We start from the raw sequence: 25,015 nt of genomic DNA, 5'->3' as shown, positions 1-25,015 counted from the left end.
TATTCATATCCTGCAATGTTTTCATATCCTGTAACTTCAGACCTTCTAAATTGGGCCCCGCATTTTATACAACTGGTCCTGATTATAGTAAGTAGATTTTGCAGCCCGAATAACAAGTTAGACTGGCCAATTTCGCATTGAATTAATTTTACTTAAGAAGAAACATTAATAAATGTTTGTTTTGTAACAATTTTATATGTTCATACTAATAAAGTTTAACAAATACGTATTCCTAGTAATAAAGTTCAACAAATACGTAATTTATATTGTCTAAATCATGTTAACTCATAGACTAAACACCATTTCCTGTAGTACTTCCGGTGTGAAGACACGAGCCGCACCGTTAAGTCAGCATGTATTAAATCGTTAGCTTATAATCAAGGCCTAACCAGGCGCCCCATAGCATGGAGGGGACCAGACTCATTTTAGGGGGTCCAAAATAGTACGAAATAGTATATATACAGCTTCCATTTTTCCAAATGGACTGGGGTAGTTCCCCGTTGCGTGCTTTTCACACCTTAGGCGTTCGCGAAATGTCGTTCAAAACATCACAATGGAGATCTGAAAGTCCTGAAATGTTCACATTAAGCACTAAATATAATGACATCTGTATAATTCTCAAAAACACATGTATATCAATAATGGCATGTTATATCTCAATAAACGAGGTAATGTTTAAACATTTGGCAAATTTATAAAATATGTACACCATATTTTGAGACGGGAAGCACTAAAATATTGTCTATATCACAGATAAGAGTATCACAATTTCAGAAAAGGTAAAAACACGACCATGTTCTATTAAAACCAGTCGTACTTTATCATTAATTATTCATATGGGCTATTTGCAAGCTCAAATAACCATACCCTTACATAAAATGTGAGTTATCCAAAGGCGAATATCCACGCTTATTTCCAAAATCCGAGCACTCCTTACATTAAAAATTGTCATGGCTACGAACGAAATCCCTTTTCTTGAGTTGTAAATATAAAAAAGGGAGGTCATGGGTTGGTGCTTTTATCTGAAGCCGAATGTCCACGCTTATTTCCAAAACCCGAGCACTCCTTACATTGAATATTATCAGGGTTAAGAACGAAACCATTTTCCACAATTGTAGTATTTCATCGGTTGGCGTTTTTATCATGAGATTGCGTTTCACTTCTTGAAAACCACTAAATAAATTTCGCATACATGCCTATTATACAATTGTGTAATGAAATCATGCCAACAATAGTATTTCCAATAGAAGCGGTACATAACTATTATCCGCAAATGTCAAAAGTTTCACGTCATATTTGCAGCATATTTTCAGTTTTAGTAAACACTTGACGAGTGTCACCGTATTTTTTGTTGTTGGCGCATTAGTTTTTGTTTTTGTTTATAAATATAGAAATAGCTGTTATAAACAGATGCTTGTTCCGGTATATCTTGTATTATGGGTAAAGTCGGCGTCGAGCTACGACTTGTATCTTTTGTATCTAAACTAACAGTCACTCCCGCATTTGGTTTCTTCCCTTTTGGGGGTCTCGGCGATATATCTTTGGTTTTTTTGGATTTGCTAGTTCTATTATGAGTTTTATCACTTTGCACAGCCGCAGCTACACGGGGCGCAGCCTGAGTTGGCGGATATGACGCTGTCAGTGCCGCCGGAGAAGTTCTAGATGGGGACTCGGAATATATATCATCAACCCAACCTTGAAGCTGTTTAACTTTTACTTCATTATCTACCTGTTTCTGTTCAAGATTTTCCAAGCGAGAACTCAAAGCTTTCTTTGCGTTTTTGTCCTCAATTTCAGTGAAGTTGTGCTCCACCAATCGAAACCGTAATCGTCTATTTTCCGAAGCAAGTTTTTCATCAACGTCCACCTCTCTCTTTGTCTCCCTGGCAGTGTTGAAGTTGTCTTGGTTAACCTGTTCTAAGAACTTCAATCTCTCGTTCATGTTTCCAACTTTAATACTAAGTTCCATATTTTGTTGTTGAAGTTTTGAAACTTCGTCTTTGCTTAGTGTAAGCTTTTCTTCCAGATTCAATTTAGCTTTCTTTTCCGCTTCTAGTGTTCCCTCTGTTTTCCGTAGTTTTTCATTAGTTTCCGCTGCTTCTTGGACGTGTTCCTGTATTCTGACAATCTTCTTTTTACCCCCTTCGATATCCATTTTTAGGGCTTTGTTTTCCTTATGTGATTCGTCAAGTTCATTTTGTAAAAGTTTCAGTGTGTTTTTAAGACTTGCTATTTCTTTTTCCAGACTTACAATCTTTTCGCTTTCTTTCTTTTGTTTTTCTATGTCATCCTTCAAAGTGTCAATTTCTTCTTTCTGAAGTTCCACTGCTAACTTTTGATTCTCAATTTCATTTTCCTTCTTATCAACGAGATCTTGCACTTCTTTTAATTCTTTCTCTTTGTCCTTCACCAACGACTGCATTTGCTCTTTTTCAGCCTCTGTAATGGCAGCTTGGGCAACATAGTTGGCCAATTCCTGTTCTTGGGATTCGAATTTTTTAAGACGTTCCTCTAATCGATTATTAGCTTTCTGGAGTTCCAGCTCTGTTGTTTTCTGATTTTTCAGATTTTCTAGAAGCTCTTGGACTTCATTTCGTCTTGTTCGTAGTTCGTCTGACAGTTCCTTGTTTTCATTTTTCAGGATATCAAAATGTTCATCGGTTTCTTTGGACTTTATTTTCAGTAGTTTCATTGAAGCCTCTAACTTTTTGTTTTCTAACTGTAATTGCTCGATCTGCGGAAGTTTATCTTGCTCATACAAAATCATCTTGTCTTTTAGAATATCATTTTCCTGCTCAATTTCTGTGATCTTTCTTTCTGAATCATGGTGAAGAATTTTATATTTCTTACTTTCTTTCTTCAAATCTTCAATTTCTTTCTCCAGACTTTCAATCTGATCTTGCAGTTTTTTTGTCAGGAGTGCTATTTCATTCACAGAAGATGGATTTTCTATGTTCCACATCAGCTCCCTCTTTTCTATTTCCAGTTCTTCAATAACTCCAGTCAACTGAGCTGTTTCATCTTCCAACTGTCGGATTCTTTTCATATAGGTAATTTCAGCATCGAGAAGGCTGTCCCTTTCCAATAAAACTTGTTGATACTGTTCTTGAGTCTCAGACCTATTGCTAGAAAGTGATAGCGTGTCATCCTGTACATACGTCGAATCTGCGACAGATTTTTTGGGTAGACTAGAGCTCTCGCTGTTAGAATTTTGGTTAGATTTTACTGGACTAGATCTTAGATATTTGGCTTTTCTTGATCTAACAGACTCCTGTACATCATCATCCGGTTGACTTAACCTTGTTGGTGAATTCGTGTTTACTTTGCGTAAAATCTTCGACTTCTGATTCAAATTTGACGAATCTTCTTCTTCCGTAGTCCAGGCACCAGTTCTGGGAACCATTTCCGAAGGCTTTTCCGGTGCAGGTGATTCGTTTTCATGCGATAATATCAGCGAATCTCGAGATGTTTCGTTACCAAACCGCGGGGTGTCGTCATCCACACGGAGTGGTGGAGCAGCCTTGAAGTGTTGTTTTTCTTTTGAATTGTCTTCGTGTATTGATTTAGCTGGTGTTGGAACTCGAACTTCAGCGAATCTGTCATCATCAACAACAAGTATATCAGGAACTGATGGATCTTTATTGGGGTAACTTTTGTCTTTTTTACTTGGGGAAAGAGATCTCCCTAATCTTTTGAAGAATCCAGGTTTATTTTCATCATTGTCTGCACTTTGCTTCTCTTGCTCTGCTTCTTTCCACTCCTGTTCAGCCATCAGCCGCTTGCGCTCTTCCACATTTTGAGCCCGTTTAACGTGATCGTTTGAGCTCAACTGCTTAGCTTTTAATAATTTCGATTCTTTTTCTCGAAGCGCTTTAAGGTCTCTTTCCTTCTGAAGTTTGATATCGTGGTTCAGTTGAGCATTTATTTCTCTCTCCTTTTGGGCTTTGGCTTCCCTCTCATGTTGAGATTTCAGTTCTCTTTCCTTTTTGGCTTTTAATTCCTTGTCCTTTTGCATTTTGAGCTCTTTATCTTTTTTGTCTTTTTCTTCTTTTTCCTTTTGGGCCTTGAGCTCTTTTTCCTTTTGAGCTTTAAGTTCCTTTTCCTTTTGAGCTTTAAGTTCCTTTTCCTTTTGAGCGTTACGCTCCTTTTCCTTTTGGACTTTGAGTTCCTTTTCCTTTTGAGTTTTAAGTTCTTTTTCCTTTTGGGCTTTGATTTCCCTTTCTTTTAAGGCTTTCAGTTCTTTTTCCTTGTTAGCTTTCATCTCCCTTTCTTTTTGTTCCTTTAGTTCTTTTTCTTTCTTGGATTTCAATTCCCTTTCCTTTTGTGCTTTCTGCTCTTTGTCCTTTAGGGCTTTTAATTCTCTTTCCTTCTTGGCAATCACTTCTCTCTCATTGTTAATCTTTAGGAGTTTCTCTTTTTCCTCTCTGAGTTCTCTATCTTGTTTGTCTTTTAAGTCCTTCAGCTCTTTGTCTTTCTTGGTTTGAAAATCTTTACCCTTTAATTGCTTTTCTTTCAGTGCTTTCAGTTGCTCTTTTCGGAGTTCTTTCTTGAGGGCCTCTGTGTCTTTGGGAATCTCCTGGGTACTATTTATAACGGACTTATCATCAATGTATGGGATATTAATATCGCCACGTTTAATATTCCTCCCTCGGACAGTATCTGCGGGTTCCGTCTCAAACGTCGCCTGCCTTGGTACATTGTTGTCGGGGTTTAGGCTGTCCATGATTGCAATTGTTTTGTATATAATGATATACTTACGATTAAAATTTTAACACACAATATCAACAATTATAAATTAAAACTAGGTCCGTCCTTAAAGTAACAGCTTCAATGGTGTACATAATTTTTGAAAACGGTGAGATAAACAGCTATTATTTGTTTCCTTTCGAGAAGCTGATTTTACGTGCAGTACACTATATATCTAATACACTGGTGGCTTGGGATTTGGCTCCATTTATGTTTTTAAAACCTCATTCATTGATTGGGGTTTAAATATAGTTTCAGAAAGTATTGACGTCAAATCTTCTTGTCTCCTACTGTTTGCCACTTAGTCTGTAGGATTAACCTGTCAGATTAACTTCATTACACCCTCAACATATAACTACTCTACGCGTGTTGCAGCTTGTCACTCGTCTTGATATCAGTGAACAATTCGCGTGTCTCTTATCATCGGTAAAACAAACTTCTTTTCACTCTTATTTGAATAGTGATTAAAAATTATTATATCGACAGAAATCTATTTCACAATGATTGTAGTTCTTCTGGTTAATCTTAAATGTTATGGAAGTATATCTGAATAATTATTAATCAATCTTCACAAAGCTATAAATATGATTAAAATACGTGCATAGCTCAGTTCTTATTTACTTCCATAAACATTTTTTTTATGCACAAATCGAAAGTTTGTTCTAATAACTATATAACATATATTCCAGATATGAAAACAAAATCACAGATGACTGATGTAGCTCAATCCGTCAACACATTAACAAATGGACAGAGATTTATCCAATCGATTTTGCATTGGGCAACTAAATGATAATATCCTATTCGATCTGTTCCCATTTATTAATTAAATGATCTAAAACCCTGACACATTAGAGTCGTAAATGTGATTAAAATATATTTGTATAGTCGCTATATACTGGGATCTAATTCTACGGACCATTCTTCATCAACTAACACAAACACACCATCGAATGTAACAACGCCTTTCAAGTGAGAGATGAACCGCCCAATTAATCGCCAATATCCCCAAATGTCACATCACACACGACAGGTAAACTGAAAATAATAAAGCCCGGTGTGTTTAATATTGTTATTGGTCATGTATCAAAATGTAATCGATAGAGATTGCCCTCGGGATGTCATTATTCATCACAACCCATCAATCAGTACAAATATAACTTAATAATCACCAGTATTTTATATGGAATATATTATTACATTATGTTTATACCAAATGTGGGATTTGAACACACTGACACAATATCATTCATATATTATTCCAATGCACAATAGATCGTCTGTATTATTACTGGAAGTGAATTTTCTCCATTTGAGATTGACACATGAAGTTTATATACATGTAAAATCCAACATTTATTAGGAACTTTAACAAGGGAACCATGGGTGTCAAGCGCTTTAATCGGATATTGTTAAAGGCCACTTCTGAAATCCACCTGAAAACCGATAATACTTCGTTTTGCAGGATAAACTACAATTTTAAAAGAACTTCTCCAATTTCAACACTCAAGATCTTTCAGGTGGAAGATTCCTCTTCTGTCCAAATCAAATTCTTCAAACCCTTGCACCCATGTTCCATATGATCTCTGTGAGGAGTTGTTGCCACGTATATTAGAGCTTTGTATAGATTCCATGACGTGTAGTTATGTAGTATGACCTTAGATCACCCGTTGATCTCCTGTAAGGTAAGAACAAAGATCAATAAATACGAGTTGTTCAACATGTTTAAGTCAGTATTGTCAGTTTCTACTACTCAATAACAAACCTAATTACATTAGAAACTCGCGTGTGAATATATAAATCTTATGATTTCTTTTAGAAATAGTTTTAAGCCACGTTTCATATCCCCCCAGGGTCAGAAAGTTTCCAAGTTTATGGTCACATGTTCTTATGATAATTTCAGCAATCACTGGTCAAACCAGTACCGGATTTAGATAAAAATGATGCCTTAGGCTAGCTATTCCATGAATGAGTTCCCTCCCAATCCTCACGACTATGGGAAGATGATGACGGATGTTAAAACTACAGAGCAGGTAAACAATATCATACACCTTGGCCAGAGAAACCCTAGATCTTGGGGCTTCATTCTTGCAATCCTTTAGGTAAATCCGTCCTTGGGTCAAACACTCTAAGCTGTTGATTGTTTTGAGGTGTACACCCCTTTAATCTAATCCCCTTTATTATAAAGTAACACGTGAGTGTATAATTCATTAGTAGTATTATCAAGGGAAATTAATCGATTGTTTTAATATAGCACACTGAGGTGTAATAATCGCAGTAACCAATCAACTCACAATATTGTTTTTGTGGTTTTAGAACATATCAGTGTTTTCTTGCGTTAACCATTCATTTACCCATAACTACCGTAGCAATCGGCATCGGTTTTATATACAGGGGAAGTATTTTTGAATCAAACATAACATCATGGAATAGAGTTTAACGTCCTACTTTTCAGCACCAACCGGACTAATGAAGACAGGCATACCTAATGCAGTGTGATATGAGAGAAATTTTGTCTGGACAACGTGTACACGGAACCTCGGTTTTTGGTCCAGTCCGAATGACGGAACGTGGTTAATTGTCAGGCCCCTGTCCTGCACCACTGACATAAAGAAACGCATAACAAAGATTTTTCAAGGTTTGCGAAAATTTAACATTCCTTTACCCCCTTTGTTTGTAGCCACGCGCTTGACGAGTGAAAATCCACGCTCTAATCTAGTGGACAATCCCGTATTAATATTATAATCCGGGGATTAGGAATAAAGAATTTGTAAATCTGTCCTATAAATATGTCCTATCAGTAAAATATGGATGCATGTAAAATCTGTTAGACATCCAGGGCATTTTGTAAAGAATCTTAACCATTGGGATATAAGAGGTCCGGAAAGTTTGTCTCTCCTCCGGCACGAGAAGCTTTTTGAATGTTGGCAAAACTGAGCGGGGTGAACGCCCTGTGTTTTGTGTTACGCATGTGATGTTACCTAAATGTGGCACTTTCTCTCTCTCAAATAGTACCAAAATCTAAAGATTTTTACTTGACATCCTCGGTGTTGTCCCATTGCTTCTTTTTTTTTTTAAAACAAAGCCGTCGGGAGTTTTTATAATTTCCTGTAGACATACAATTATATATTTATTTGTGATCACCTCAGTTTTTTGCGGTGTGGCGCAGCGTGAAATCTAGTGGATAACATGTGAATTTGATCAAATCGGAAGATCCGAGACAATACTTCTGCTAATTTAGATGTATACATGTATAGGACCAGAGAGGAGTGATGAGAAAAAGATCGCAAATATATACTCTGCACAAGCAGGAGAGGGCCCAGACCCCCAACTCCCTCTTTACACGCGCTTGAATCTATATCCTGTTATAAATTTATATACTAGATTCTGTTATACATGTACGGCAATCCCACCTTGGCCCTAAAACAAACCTTCCCACATTCTAAGATCACGTGATACCTATGCTAAATTTACCTTAAAGATGCCTTACCATGTACACATTGGTGGATATGATTATATATTTAGACTAAAACATAATTCAAACTAATTAATCGATCAATAATTTGCTTCAAATGCCTCACAAAGCATTGTATCCATGAGAAAATATTACAAGCTATAAAAAAGTAGTCATGTTTGTGTCACGTTACTTTGTGGTCGCGGAGGCTGCCAAGCCGAAGGAGAATTTATTGCATATAAAAGACGATATTTTTGTCTGTAATCGCTGCCTATTTACCGCAAATATCGAAGCCTAAGTAAATTCTGTGATTATTCCCTGCCCAGTTCTTTTTCCGCAGTTTAGTCTCAGAATCTGTTATACGTTTAAGACTCACTTTTCCCACGTGCTAACTGTAATATTTATCAACATACACATATATACCAAAAATTGCTATATTTTTATTGCAAATAACCACCCGATAAATATTTTTTGTGGGAATGCATCTTCAGCTTTTAAAGGAGCTAAATCGCTAACATTTGGGACCTAGAAATTGACAAAAGTGGATCGCAACGCATATAATACTGTAATATGAATGTATATAAACTGATTTACTTTAAATGGTTTCCGTTTTTCCTCCAATTTCAAATCAGTTATGTTCGGCGAAATAATCCAGCAGTCTACTTTCACTATCATTAATTGCGTCGTAGACTTCGTATATACAGTTGAGATATATTCACTCGAAAGTAAGGACGTGGCGAAGAAAGACGGAGACATGAGTGGTGGAGATTCGATCAAAAAGAAGGGGGCGAAGAAAGACACGAGTGGTGGCGATGTAGATGGTTCAAGATTACTGTTTTTTGATTTTGAGACAACTGGATTAAGTAAGTGTTATCGGCTATATAGAATGCAAACACTAAACTAATAATGAAATTAAACCATATTTAGTCAAATAAGTCCATTCTCATAGAATGTTTACTGATTTGTCATAGAGTACCGATTGAATACCTAGTCCTAAATCCTGCTTTCTTGGATAACCTTTCCACCTGCACAGGGGCGGATCCAGGAATTTTTGAAGGAGGGGTTAAGGAAATTTGACAGTTGGCAATGCATGCATGATGCGATCATCGTCGCTTAATTACATAGGCATTCATACACAAAGAGAGAAATCCAACACCCCTTTTGATGTCAATTTTTATAATGAATTAATAGGATCACACCGTGATTCAATTTCATTGATGCAAAGCATTAATTGTGATATCACACATGTCCATATCATTATTTCACGCTTTGAATGCCAATCCCATCCCACCATCTGATAATAAAGGATGAAGCATACCACCGTCACACTTTTCTCATTAAGTGTTGTTTTAGAAAAAAAAATTATGTAGCTGACCCCCAAACCCACCTCTAGATCCATCCGCCCCTGTTGCATCATGCGTGAGCATAAATTCACACCGATTCCACCCCTCTCTCTCTCTCTCTCTCTCTTCTCTCTCTCTCTCTGGAGGGCCAATTTTGACATGATGTTGACTTAGTTCGTTTTCATTTTATAGTTAAAAAAGAAGAGTAGGCTAAAACCCATATATCTGTTGACTTAGTCTGTTTTCATTTTATAGTTAAAAAAGAAGAACCATGCCCACATATTATACAAATAGGTGCAGTTCGGGGTGAAGAGGAGTTTAAAGTGTATATTCGTCCAAAAATACCTATTTCGTTTGGGGCATCCAAAGTAAATGGAATAACGTATGAAGATGGTGTTATGAGAAGCGGAGGGGAGGAGGTAGATTGTGTAGATATTAAAGAGGCCTTGAAACAATTCTGTTGTTTCATATCTGCGAATGGAAATGGTTCTGAACTTGTTGGACATAATATTAAGAACTTCGATTGTAAAGTTTTATATCATGCTGTATATCGTAACGAAATGATGGAGGAATTTTCCTCGGCTATTGAGGGCTTTATCGATACCTGTATGGTATTTAGAAAGGTTTACCCGGACCCCAAAGGTTATAGTCTCGACAAATTACTTGAAAAATATTGTAGGGAGTCTAGATCCGCAGTGCATGATGCATTATCAGACGCACAACTGACCAGAAAATTGTTTCAGTTTGTAAAATTGGCGCCCGAAACCCGGGAATCTTTATTTTCATGGAAATCAGTAGTTTCTGCCTGTTCGTTACAACCTCCATGGTCGTCTTTTTCGGATAATATCTAAATTTTTTAGGGCTTTATCCCCGCTTACATGTACTCTCAAAATGATTATTTAATTAAGAAAACTCAATCAAATATTAACCCAGGCTTAGATCCAAACGGATTAAAACAGACTGGTCAATGTCTGCCGATGATATCTTTGTAAATACTGCACATTAGAAGGAATTGAATCATTTTGGTATGATATTCCTTGTAGAGATTCAATCATTATTTTCATAATATAATGCATCTCCCGGTAAAATAGGTCTTTATATTTCATTTCGAGATGTTACGTTTCTCTTAAAGTACATGTATCATTTTTGTTATGGCTAAAATTAAAATACGTGTAAACAAACCATCAATTTTGAAACTAATAATTATAGACTGTATGTGACATCATCATAAACATGATAATTTTGCTTCCCCTTTAACATTGTTTTTAAGAAAATAAATCTATTTTGGAATATAATTGTTATTATTGTACATTGTGTCAATGTAGTTTTAACGCTGTAATCATGTTCAAGCAGTGTCAAACAAATGCCGTCGCCTAGATATGCTACAAATCGTCACAAGCATATTCGTGACAGCCCAAAATATTATCGGACCACCCTAACGATATAAATGTTTTTTTGTGCCCTGAGTTTTGTGTTCCCCCCTGTAAATTATAGCCACCGTGGTTCAGTTTGTAAGATCCCGGTGTAGGCCGAGAAAGTTCTTAGGGATCTTCCCACGTCGTTTCCCAATTGTCAGTGATGTTGGACGGAGGGATGCTGTAGCAATATACGTTGGTCGAATATGGAAAGCGGCGTCACCAAATCGTTTACCACATCCAACGTGTGACACATTCCCTGCTACACATCTATTGTTAGCCCGTAATCGTCTAGGTTTGACTCTGGCGTGGATATTATTGTAATTCTCTACGGTTAGGACTTCACTTTACTTCACTCCTTGTGTACGTATTTACAGCAACCGCCAGATCATATGGTTATCAGGAACAACAATACAAAGCAGATTACATGGTTACAAGCATAGACTACATAAAAATAACATGTCTCTCAGTCTATCTCAACCCTACTAAACTCGCAGAGAGAATTTGCTGATGGAACCCATTACATCATATGGCTCTTCTGCGAATCAACGGGGTTTACTGGTGTCTGGAGAACCCAAACTGTGTCTTCTAAAGAACCCAAAGGTGTCTGACTATTCGGGCACTGGTTTACCTCTTTTATAGGACCCAAACCTTACTTGCTTAAATTTCTGCAATCTGTTAGGTGATTGGTCAGTTACGCGTTATGTCGTATTTGGTATTTTTCCATCACTATAGTGTTTTAAACAATAACCAAAGTAGCATTGACTCCAGGACCTCATATCCTGTTATTCTCTGAATATTGAAAACAAATTAATTGCGTTTTAGTTAAACACATACCAAACATTATTATTCACATATAGCATAAACCCCCTACTTATACTTTTACAAAGCGTAAGGGGCGTAAAATCGTAGCGTGCTGCCTGGCTTATCTCCGTCTTCATTAGCTATGTCGGTGCAGAAAAGTAGGAGGTTAAACACCATTTCATTTTCCCTCTCTCAAATGGAAAACAGATCACTTGGTTTCAATGCAGTTTTCAACGGTATAAACATAAGTCTCAGATATCAGGCGCGGATCCAGGGCCAGGTTGGTGCTTGAGAATTGTCTCTAGTTTTACTTAAACATGCATTATGCAAGAACAAAATCTGCTTATTACAAGTCTTTCTTTAGGCCTGAAATGTTATCTAAATTATCAATTAGAAAATTTATAACATTCTAAAAAAATGAAATGAAATGGGTTTTAACGTCCTACTATTCTGCTCCGACTGAGCTAATGAAGAAGGACATACGCCATATAGAGGGTTATGAGAGAACTTTTGCCCGGACAGTGGCGCTACGACCTACTCTTATATCGAATTCCAACTGCCAATGGATCTTATACGTGCACGCCAATGTGTACACTGGACCTCGCTTTTTCGTCTTATCCGAACGACTAGACAGCTGCCCTTGCCAGGTAGGTCATATTTCAGTAGTTCACTGGGGTGTTAAGCAGTGGCAACCTTCAAACTGAGAATCGAAACCAAGCCACTTGACTCAATGACAGACCTTATGATCTAAAGCGCATGTGTTAGACCATTCAGCAATTTGCTTCACAGGGGGAGAGAGGAGGGGGTAGCGTCAATTCGACACGAACTAAGCCATTTCGGGGTTATAGTGCAATATTATTTCAATATTTCGTTTGCGCGTAGGGGGCTCCGGAGAGAACCCGTGAGGTTGGGTATGCTACCCCACTCTTTGTCACGTATAAGCTTGGCATCGATTAAACCACGTTACGTGTTTCCATGGCATTTATCGTGGTCTAAACCGCGGGTTAGACCACTCGACCCCCTCCCACACCCAAAGAGGAAAGAGGAGTGAATCTGTAAATAAAATATATTTCATTAAACGTAAGGCAAAGTGTCACGTGAAAAGTGGCTGAAATAATAAAACATCATATAATGTCGACTGAGTACAAGCTAGATAGGTTCGTGTACACTGTTTTGTTTATCGAAGTTAATACAATGGCGCAATGTTTCGTCAAAATATAAACAATGTTGGGAATCTAATCAGGAGTTTTAACGTCTGGTGTATACAATACGTCGACTCCATTTTTAGGAGCTCATGACACATATGCTTTCGTTTAGAATTTGTCAGTTTTTTTGTTGATATATTTTTGTTTTTGAGAATGGGTGACCAATAACAAACATTTATCGGTAAACTATGACTGTCCATCTCTTGAACTCGCATAATTGGTGCCGCCTATAATATATAACGCATCCACTAATGCACTATACTGTAAATTCTTTATGTTAGGATATTATCTTTTGTTTAATACCGTTTTTTTAGGACTCGAACTTTGTCTAATGGTTTGGATTGTTCGTACTTGGTTTTATTTTATTTGAAGTTTATGAAAAACAAAATGACTATAGGTATATTGTAAAATATCTTTGTAAACTTGTCCTAATGTACCACCATCTGATAAGCATTCCGTTGCTGGTTCCGTGACTCATTCCGTTCCGTGTTGTAGCAACACCCATCATTAATGGCGTAGTCGACTCCGTATTTAGAGTTGAGATAAATATAAATACAAACTAACGAATACCAGTCCATCTACCAGAACTTGATTTCAAATGGATACCGTGAAGAAACATGGGACTTGGAGTGATGAACGACCACAGAAACAAAAGAAGTCAAAGACCAAGAGGCGGGAGTCTAGAAAAGATGTCGTTGATGATTCTTATGAAGGGTCGATAGATCCTGAGGAAGTTGGCGATTCTGAGAATAAGGAGCTCAGTGATTCTGAAAGTGAAGAGACAGTAAATTTGGAAAAAGAGGATTCTATCGAAAAGAAGAAAGTGGCGAAGAAAGACACGAGTGGTGGCGATTTAGATGGTCGAAGATTACTGTTTTTTGATTTTGAGACAACCGACTTAAGTAAGTGTTATCGGCTATATAGAATGCAAACACTGAACTAATAATGAAATTAAACCATATTAGTCAAACTAGTCCACTCTCATAGAATGTTTACTGATTTATCATAGAGTACGCATTGATTACCCAGTCGCAAATCCCACTTTCTTGGATAACCTTTCTACCTGCATCACGAGTGAGTATAAATTCACATATACCGATTGTAATATCGCACCCCACCCCACTCCACCCCATCTCTCTCTCTCTCTCTCTCTCTCTCTCTCTCTCTCTCTCTTAAACTGTACGAGTATGTCAAAACCTATGTATCTGCCTGCTGCCATTGCATTGCTGGACCAATTTCGAGGTGATGTTGACTTAGTTTGTTTTCATTTTATAGTTAGAAAAGAAGAACCATGCCCACATATTATACAAATAGGTGCAGTTCGGGGTAAAGAGGAGTTTAAAGTGTATATTCGTCCAAAAAGACCTATTTCGTTTGAGGCATCCAAAGTAAATGGAATAACGTATGAAGATGGTGTTATGAGAAGCGGAGAGGAGGAGGTAGATTGTGTAGATATTAAAGAGGCCTTGAAACAATTCTGTTGTTTCATATCTGCGAATGGAAATGGTTCTGAACTTGTTGGACATTATATTAGCAACTTCGATTGTAAAGTTTTATATCATGCTGTATATCGTAACGAAATGATGGAGGAATTTTCCCATTGTACATACATACAATTGGATGCAGGTCCAGAGCAGTTTCAGTGTTGAAATCATGAACAAGCAGTGTCAAACATATATTGTTGCCCAGATATTAACGACACAAACGTGAACACAACGCGAGAAAATGTCCAATTAAATTAAAAACTTGAAAAAAGTCGCATTCTTACTGCGACCTGTGCGATTATACCTCGTTCTCGCGGCGCGTCCGTCACGACCTCTCTTTGCTTGTGGCGTTTCTATTGACAACGGCAATCATCGGCGAACCCGCGGCGCTCTAACCACGCTCAAGTGGCTCTTACCACACGTTTTCTACGTGTATCGCGACTGCACGTGCCACGTGATTACGGCGATTATAGTTGTAGGGCCTATATTGAACTGTAAAGCACATTTGTATTTCCGTTTTCGTTTTAAATTTTTAAGCAGGATAAAGGACAGTGGTATCGCTGGGAGTTGTATTTTTATAACTTGGCTCTATATCCAAATCAGACAACTTTGTTGAGCATATAAACCCCCGTACGGTATTTTAATAATTATTTTCTATAGACGATATTCGTGGGTTTCTTATCTTATACAATATCTTCCAATATCGTTATATTGCCCTCTTATTCGATTTAAATTGTATTCTAGGCTCCAGGCTACACTTGTGGTTTTTTTTTGGTTTTTTTTGTTTGTTTGAAAAGCTGGTTTCATATCTCATCTACTTTCACTATCATTAATTATGGCGTATGTCGAAGAACGACACTGCTATATTCCACTAAATTTGTTTTCTTTTTGTATATATTTTTTGTATATTTTATGTAACCCCCACAAGTTTTAGCACAAAATTTGTTTCACAACCTATATACACCCAATTTACCCCATCTGCTTTGTCTCGTCTGAATTAAACATCTTCCTTTTCTTCCCCCATTTGCATAACGCCCACACAAACAGCTTCCCCAACCCTTTGGAACATGGATAGGTCCCGCACCAGACGTCCTCTTCTTCCCACGTCCATGCATCTACCAGTTACGAGATAGATTCCAACCACAGCCAGGATTCTACAAACCACCACCAGGATTCCACCAACCACCACCAAGATTCCACCAACCACCACCAGGATTCCAGCGCCAACCAAACCCAGGCCTACCAAATCAGCGCCGACCAAACCAAGGCCAACCAAATCAACGCCTACCAAAGCAGGGTCAGTGACCCTAAGGGAATTCAGATGTCATCAAGGTTTTCTTCCAGATCCTCCAGTGCCTCCACCATTTGACCTGAACAAGTTCGTCAAGCCGGCCATGAAAAAATTTACCATAGCCACTATCACTGAGTCATCCCTATCAACACACTACCGAACCATGCTAGCGGATAAACTGGAGTACTTGAAGTCGCGACACTTTACCAAAGAAGCTGTACAAAAGTACTCTAGCCACGCCCTAGTATGGGCCAAGAAATCCTACGGCAAGCGACTTCAGGATAGTGTGAAGACAGTTCCATCGCCCTCTGTCCACTCTCCGTAAAGCTGTCACTCTTCCTCCCTCGCCCATGCAGAACACACTTAACCTTCTCCAGGAAACACCAAAACGAAACACAACTAACAAGAGAACATTATCACCTGGAAAAGGTGTAATACTATAGGGCCTATCTACCGAGGAGATTATTTAAGTTCTCTTAAAAGATGCTCTGGTTAATGCATTGAAGTCGTTAGATAGTACTAGTGACAACGAGAACTAGGCTAACAAGAATATGTCTGGTAGATAAAAATCGGACAATGACATCATAATCTGATAATCCAAATATGGTAACTCAATGCGTTAGAAACGTGGATAGCTGCCCGCCTGGGTACCCATATAAGTACACTGTGTTGAAATTCAGATAAAGGGAGTACCTGGTCAATTTCCGGGGGTCAATAGCATACATGACTCATGCACGTATCCTCTTTATAAAGAACGTGTGGGGTTTAAGTTTTTTTTAGACATCATTTGGAATTCCCAGGGGAACATCATACCCACAGCCTCCTCATGTTCCTGAAGCAACGACTGTGAGTTATACACCATCTGGCCGTTGGTTATTTACTTCTCAATTCCCAAACTTACAGCTATGTTATTTACAGACACATGAGCAGTAGCGCCCAATCAGAGGTTGTGACATCGCGACCTCCACGGAAACGTTGACATTGAATGAACCTTGAACTTTGCAACTCGATTATCACAGGTAGACATTATAGCTTGAATGCGCGAGACTTGGTATTCGCGACGATCGAGGAATCTGATAGGCTCACAAGTTGGGCTTGTACCCAATTGAAATTAGTGCCGAAATATGCAGGGTATTACGTGAAGGCCTTGATAAGATGTACGTAGTTAAAGCGAGATCAAGCCTTCTATTGAAGATGCAGCCTCCTCAGCTTAGAGGCTAGGGTAAGGACATCATCTCGTATTCTCAGAAGGATGTTCCCACAGCTTCCTCGGCCGAGAGGCTGGCAAATACCGCCACAAAACACAAGCTAGGGGATAGAGAACTTATATTTAGCTTATATTTAATGTCATAGCTGTGTGTGTAGTTTCCCGTATATAACCTTTGTATTATGGATGTTGTATTCGATGTATAAACTTAGTTACAGACCGGGCGAAGAATTCCTCAAATTACTCGACATCTGTTTGGGGAGAAATGACTTCACATTCAACGACCAAGTATACCTCCAGTCTTCCGGAACTGCGGTGGGAAAACGATTTGCCCCAAGTTGTGCAAATCTCTTCATGACGGAGTGGGAAAAGGGAGTTCTGTCACTCTGCCCATTAAAACCTGATTTCTATGGACGTTTTTTAGATGACGTTTTCATAGTCAGGACTTACACACTAGACGAATTTTGGACGTTTTCAACATTCTGAACAATCATCATCCATCTGTCAAATTAACCACAAATGTAAGTCAGAACAGCATAGATTTTTTTGACACCACCGTTCTAAAGTAGTAACACCTATAACACTGACCAATTGGAAACTAAAGTCTTTTTCAAAGAAAGCGATACACATCAATTACTGTTCAAAAGATCCTTTCACCCAAAACATACGTTCTCTGCCATCATAAAATCTCACATTCTCCGTTTCCATAGAATATGTACTCAGAAGGCCGACTTTGAGTCAGCATGTACGCTGGTATTTAGCAAATTAAGAGAAAGGGGATAATCCCAACGCTATCTCCGACGTGTTAAAAAATATACTCTAGTTGAACTTGTCGCCAAAGAAACAAACAATATGCAATCAGCAGTTAAAACCAAAACTTGTGGCCATCCCAGATGCCAAACATGCAAATTCATAAACATATCCGACCAGTTCCATAACAAAACATCCGGCAATCAATTCCCAATATTAGACCATCGTTCATGCAGCAGTTCAAACATAATTTATCTAATTTCATGTAGACAATGTGACAAACAATACCTAGGGGAAACCCAAAATGCACTTAGGGAAAGAATTAACGGTCACCGGTCAGACATAGTCACCCGTCTCAATTCACTTCAACCAACCAAATCATGATATTTTTGATCTCATTGTCACACCAATAGAAAAGACTAAGAGCGATTTTAAAACCCCAGAAGAAATTAAAACGTTTAGGCCAAGAAGAGAAAAATTCTGGATTGACAAATTGAAAACATCAGCCCCTCTAGGTTTGAATATTCATACAGCTAGCGCAATAGCCCCCTTTGTAGTCCCATTCAGCGCCACAGCAGCAAGTGCGTCCAAAATCATAAGAAAACACAGGAAATCAGGAAAATCACCCCGAAATCTTCACACAGAAACTTAAAAATAAAACGACATGTTAGTACACAGTAAATTAGATTAAATAAGACCAGTCCTCACCTTAACCCAAAACAAACAATATATCAAGCCCTAGCCCTAACCCTTAGTAAATAAAAACAAGTAGATATAAGAATCCCTAGCCCTAACCCGGTGATAGTGGAAAAACATATTCAGTAGAAAATCCAATAGTAGGAAACACACTAATGTGGCTCTCACCCGAGAACCTCAAATTTATTCCATTTTTTTTTCAGAAACAAAAATACCAAAATACCACAAGCACCACCTAAGGAAGACCATCAGCGCCACCAACACCAAAAACAGCGAAAACAACTTTGTATATAAACTTCAAAGTATTTTATGTATTTTTATAAAACCAGGAAATATCACGATATGAATTTTCATCATCCTAGGACAGTGCTTGTCTTGGAGACTCAAAGTCTCCCCCGAATTCTTAAACCTAACCTGCAATCTAGCCAACAATCACGTGCTCTAACCTTATTTACATCTCAGCGACCTTGACAAAGATTGAGCTGACCTTAAAAAATAGATTTAGCCCTACGCTACGCTACAACACACCTGCGATTGAATTGAAAGACTGTTTCATCTCGAGCCCGTGATAAATAAACCATGATGGTAAATAAACGGATACCGTATAAAACGGTTTTAAAGTGAAAAATTTAGAAATTTGAACCTTTTATTGAGTCTACCTCCGAGCGCCCTTTATTAACGTGATTGGTAATATATAAATTTTCAAAACAAACAATGGAAGTCTTCCACACAGAATTACCCCATTTGATTGGCTTATCTCCTTTTAAATGAACAAAACCTATGACGTAAGATAACTATCGCACTTTTAAAAAAAAAGAAATAAATAAAATGCAATAAAAGAGAGTTTAACGTCCTACTGTTTCGCTGGGACTGGGCCAAAGAAGACGGGCATACGCCATGCAGTGTACTATGAGGGAAATTTTGCAAGGACAGCGGCATACTCTTATATAATATTGAATTCCAACTGTCAAGGGATCATTAACGTGCACGTTAATGTGTACACGGGACCTCGGTTTTTCCTTCCACCCGATCAGCTATACGTTGCCCATCGCCAGGCCCTCTGTCCTGCATCACTAGCAAGGAGGAACCACGCCGGAATTCCCGATAAACTTTCTTGGCCAATATATAGAGCTCGAACACGGGACCCCCGGGTTAGCGAGCCAACGTCTCACCCACTGAGCCACCGTGGCTACCGAAATATAAATAAAACTAAAGACAATTCTCAGGCATCAACCTAAACATGCTGACATTCGTGTTGATGGGCAATAACGATAAGTAAGAAGTACGTAAATAATATAATATATACCCTAGCTTATATATAGATCTGTTGATAAATACAATACAAATATAGACCCGGTTATAGATTGTATCTTTGTAGCATATTAGGATCGAATTACCATCACGTGGGTTTCTTAGAAACTGGGGTCAGTAATAGTATCGCCCCATAAAGTGACCTCATTTTGTAAATGCATTTACTTCCGCTATCATTAAATTTTAAACGCGTCGCAGCATCTGTCAGATCTTCATCGAATTCCAAATGTCCCTTGAGTCAGAATGATTTCAGTAACTTTACATTGTCCTCCTATTCGGTATAAATTGTATTCTTGGCTACATTATCAACCCCCCCCCCCTCTCTAAGATGACGTCATATTATATTAAACCATCTACTTTCTTTATCATTAACGGCGTAGTAGACTTCGTATATGTACAGTTGAGATAATAAAAATACAATCTAACGAATACCATTCCATCTACCATCTGAAAAGTTATATAGAAGTTGAGTTTAAATGGATACCCGAGGGAAACGTCGAAATGAGAATGATGAACAACCAAAGAAGTTAAAGACAAAGAGGCGGGAGTCGACAGAAGATGTCATGGGTTGTTCTTATGAAAGGTCGATAGATCCTCGGGGGAATATCGATTCTGAAAATAAGGTCAGCGATTCTGAAAATAATGAAGTCGTTCATCCTAAAAAGGAGGAAGTCAACGAGATGGTTGATTTGGAAAAAAAAGATTCGATCGAAAAGAAGACAGTTGCGAAGAAAGGCCCACGTGATGGGGATTCGATCGAAAAGAAGACAGTGGTCAAAAAATACACACATGAAGTGTCGATAGATCCTGACAAACTGGGCCATTTTGAAATTGAGGAAGTCAGTGATTCTGAAAATAAAGTCAACGATTCCGAAAATGGAGATGACAGCGGTTCTAAATATGAGGTAGTCCGTGGCGCCAGCGATTCCGAAATAAAGGAATCCAACAATTCTGAAAAAAAGGATTCGACCGATTCTGAAAATGAGAAATTGTTTAAATACACCGCTGATGACTTGCTGTTTTTTGACTTTGGGACCACCAATTTTAGTAAGTGTAATAGGCTATATACTTTGGGGATGGGAATAAATGGCTTAACGCATGTGCTTTAGGTCGCATTGGGAGCCACGGCGGCTAAGTGGGTATGAAGCTTGCTCGCTAGCCTGGAGGTCGCGTGTTCGAGAAAGGGATTTTCCGACGTAGTTTAACCTTGTCAGTGGTGCAGGACGGAGGGCCTGATAAAAGGGCAGCTGTCTAGTCGTTCGTGCACGTAAAAGATCACTTGGCAGTTGGAATTCGATATAAGAGTAGGCCATAGTGCTGCTGACCAGGTAAAATTTCCCGCATAGCACACTGTATGGCATATGCCCGTCTTCATTAGCCCAGTCGGAGCAGAACAGTAGGAGGTTAAACCCCATTTTATTTTAGGTCACATGGTCTTGTCATTGAGTCAAATGGCGTGTTTTCGATTTGTCGCTTACAGGTTACTTGTCCTTGCAAATGAATTAGGCTACGTCGTCGATATCTTACTTATTTCACGCAAACACTAATCTAATAATTAAATTAAAGATATATTATGGGAGATTAGATAAAGAGCTGGTAGTTCTCACTATAATAGTTAAAAACTAAATAATGTAAAGGAAATTTGCTGAAAATTTCAGTCAAATTGATCCACTCTGAAACAAGATTTTAGCGATTGAATTTTCGGCCTAGCCTCGATCATCATTACTGAAGTCGGTACGATAAAAAAACATAGTCTCGATTATCCATTTTATGATTAAATTATGAATGAAAGTCGAGCAGAAAATCGGAACCTAATCCAATAAATATCGCAGGCTAGCGATGCCATCGAGAGTTGATTATGGTCTGGATAAGTTTATTAATGTCTAATTAATAATTTAGATAGCATTTCAGGCCTAAAGAAATAGCTGCACAGGCAGATTTAGCTCTTGCATAATGTATGTTTAAACAACATTTAGTCGAACAAGTCCACTGAAGTAAATTGCTTACTAATTTGTTAAAAAAAGACGCGATGATTACCCAGTCCTAAGTCCTGCTGTCTTTCCTCCGATGTTTGAGTTTTAATTCACATGGCGCAGAATACCAGAAGTATGCCGACTACAATGTCTCTATGGCCGCCTCTCTCTCTCTCTCTCGCGCGCGCGCAATATGCCAAGACATGTCGTTGACATAATGTTGAGAAAGTTTGTTTTCATTTGATATTTAAAGGTAAAGAATCAGATATTATACAAATAGGCGCAGTTTGGGGTGAAGAGGAGTTTACAGTGTATGTTCGTCCAAACAGAACGAATTCGTTTCGGGCATCCAAACTTAATGGAAGAACCTGTGGGGTTGAAAGAAAATGGAGAAGAGAGACAGATTGTGTAGATATAAGCGAGGCTCTGAGACTATTCATTCAGTTTATATCTGCAAAGGGAAATAGTCCCATACTTGTTGGGCATTATATTAAGAACTTCGATTGTAAAGTTTTATATCATGCTGTATATCGTAACAAAATGATGGAGGAATTTTCCTCCGTTATTAAGGGCTTTATCGATACCCACATGGTATTTAGAAAGGTTTACCCGGAACTTAAGAGTTACAGTCTCGACAATTTACTTAAAGATTTTTTTAAAATAAATAGACACAAACGGTCTGATGCATTATCAAACGCAAAAATGGCCAAAAAATTATTCCAACTGGTAAAATCGGCACCCGAAACCCGAAAATCTGAATTTTCATGGAAGTCGGTAGTCTGCTTCTGTTCGTTAAAACCTTTAATTAAAGGTAAAAGTTTAAGCCGGTATATAGGGCGTAAATTGGCAGCAAGTGGTTTGGGATATGGCGATCTGTTACAAGCCTACAATCAATCACCGACTGATCTAAATGGTTTGATATTTAGCGAAAAAGTAAGTAAGCATAAAAAAAACAAAGCAATTATTAAAAAGATTTCAGACTTCTTTGATAAACACTAACAAATATCATCGAGCGATCCGGCACCCCCCCCCCCCACACACACACACACACCCACACACACACACCACCACCACCACCACACACCTACACACACACAAACCAAAGCCCCCCATCATTTATATTAGTACAAATATTTTTTAAGACTCCACTTTGTCGAATTAATAAGGAAATGTAACAGAGACCTGTCCTAATGTGAGGGTTCGGGAGGGGGTATAAATTCTTAATCCGGCCATGATAACGAGGAAAATAAACCATTTGGTACGACATGTTTATTTGTGTCTTTATAACCATATATCCACATTTATTGTATGTGAATATTTAGAGGGATATTAAATCCATTCTGAACTTGTCACACATAAAAATAACTTATTATAAATCATTATTTTCAAAATGTAACGCATCTTACAGGGCCACGGTAAAATAGTGCTTTGCATTTCATTTCGTAGCGGTGTACTAATATCCCATTGTCCAGGGAGGGGGCTTTCAATGTTATGGGATAGATTTAAAATAAACAAAAAATAAAGTTTGAAACTAATGATTATAAACATGATAATTTGGTTTTATCTTTAACATTGTGGTCAAGAAAATAAATCTATTTTGGACCATAATATTGTACATACTATTGAATGCAGTTTATCTAATGTTTAATTATTTGCGCATAATATTTCATTAATTTTAGACGTAATAATGTTTATATTTACAATATATTTTAATAAGTGGCTTTTTAAAATTTAATATTCCTTTTCTATCATTTTATATATTTACAATCTACTTATTTTAATAATTGGCTTTTTTAATTGTATTATTCCTTTTCTATTGCTTTATATATTTTCAGCAATCATCTGACTAGCGCTTACAACGAACTTTATTAATTTTGATACCCACTTGCCATTATTTTACTTAATATAGAGACATGCACTATAAACGTTCATAGCAACAAAGGTATCCGTTAAGGTACACATTTCTTGTCAACTTATATCAATGATTATATATATCAAATGAACAAATAAAATAGATTTATTTTACTTACCATCTTAGTTTTTTGGTGAGCATGTATATCCAGATATTATAAATATATGATTTAAAATTATATTTTCTTTCACACCACCTTAGCAACTCTGTACAAGTTAGATTTCAACTATCGTTTTGTTGCCATAAGTGTGTTGTTTGAACCATAAAGCCGACCTACGTTTAGTCCATTTACACATACAACAAAACGTATTATAAGCCAAGAAAATACACATGAAGCGATTAATCTTAATCCTATTCATGTATTGTGTTCGGTTGTATGGACTGTACAAATAATGCTTATAAATATGTACACCATTGAGGTTAGTTACTGGTTGTTAAAGACTACAGATTTATCAACCAGGGATATGTTTGATTACTTTTTGATTTTATTTAACCCTTAGGTTACTGTGAAACGTTATTTAAAGTGACATCGAACTATATGGTCGGTATTTAACGGAACATGATAGTAGTAAGTCAATTCAATTTGGTGCCATCCGTTTTATTTAAAGTGACATCGAACTATATGGTCGGTATTTAACGGAACATGATAGTAGTAAGTCAATTCAATTTGGTGCCATCCGTTTTATTTAAAGTGACATCGAACTATATGGTCGGTACATAACGGAACATGATAGTAGTAGGTCAATTCTATTTGGTGCCATCCGTTTTATTCATTTTTATCCATACCCTTGAAATGGACATCTGTGAATATAATAATACGGGGTGCACAGGGTATATAATACGGGGTGCTCACAAGCAAAAAATGTGGGAATTAAATGTCCAGTTGACTCTGCGATTAAACGCCGATATTTATGGAAATGGACAGCGGATAACGACAGATGCATTCTAAAATGGAATCTCCATCAATCAACTCACGTGATAAACAAGGCTGATAAAAATAGATTCGCATGTAGTTATCTTCTGATTAAAATGTTTTGAGAGGGATTTGATGCCAAATTTTGATAGACAAATTTGTTTAAATAGTTTTTTAGCCCAATTATATCAACAAATCACACAGTTTGTACGTTGAAAGGCTTCTGGGGACGAGCACATATCGCCTCATAATTAACCAATCAAAGTCATTGGAATCGAAAAGATTTCGGTCAGCATAAGATCTTTTATTTACCGGTACAATCAATGGAGATGAAGGGATTTGAAATTATGCCAGGACAACGGTGTCTTCGCTTGTGAATTATTCCTGCCAATGGCTCTGTTAACTACGCCGATGTATACATTTGTCTTCCAAGTGAAGTTTAACGTACTACCCCAGGGACTATGCACCATTTTCTTGTCGGCCCCAGAGGTGTTAATCCTGATCCTAGTCA

At 37.7% G+C, this 25,015-nt stretch overlaps 2 protein-coding genes across 2 annotated transcripts; one reads left to right on the top strand and one right to left on the bottom strand.

The window, feature by feature from the left end:
• Window positions 1–175: 175 nt before the first annotated feature.
• On the bottom strand, window positions 176–23,893 carry LOC126811941 (trichohyalin). The gene is made up of 2 exons (XM_050538006.2): window positions 23,710–23,893; window positions 176–6,424 (listed from the first exon to the last, which is right to left on the bottom strand). The coding sequence occupies exon 2, from the start codon at window positions 4,721–4,723 to the stop codon at window positions 1,337–1,339; it is 3,387 nt and encodes a 1,128-aa protein (XP_050393963.2). The 5' UTR covers window positions 4,724–6,424; window positions 23,710–23,893; the 3' UTR covers window positions 176–1,336.
• On the top strand, window positions 20,096–23,352 carry LOC126811944 (uncharacterized). Its single transcript, XM_050538011.2, has 2 exons — window positions 20,096–20,753; window positions 21,933–23,352. The coding sequence occupies exons 1-2, from the start codon at window positions 20,183–20,185 to the stop codon at window positions 22,676–22,678; spliced, it is 1,317 nt and encodes a 438-aa protein (XP_050393968.2). The 5' UTR covers window positions 20,096–20,182; the 3' UTR covers window positions 22,679–23,352.
• Window positions 23,894–25,015: the final 1,122 nt, after the last annotated feature.

Source organism: Patella vulgata, chromosome 2 (genome assembly GCF_932274485.2).
Source record: "Patella vulgata chromosome 2, xgPatVulg1.2, whole genome shotgun sequence".
Lineage (NCBI taxonomy): Eukaryota > Metazoa > Mollusca > Gastropoda > Patellidae > Patella > Patella vulgata.
Note: the sequence above shows the minus strand (reverse complement) of the source record. Positions and strands in the feature narration are given on the sequence as shown.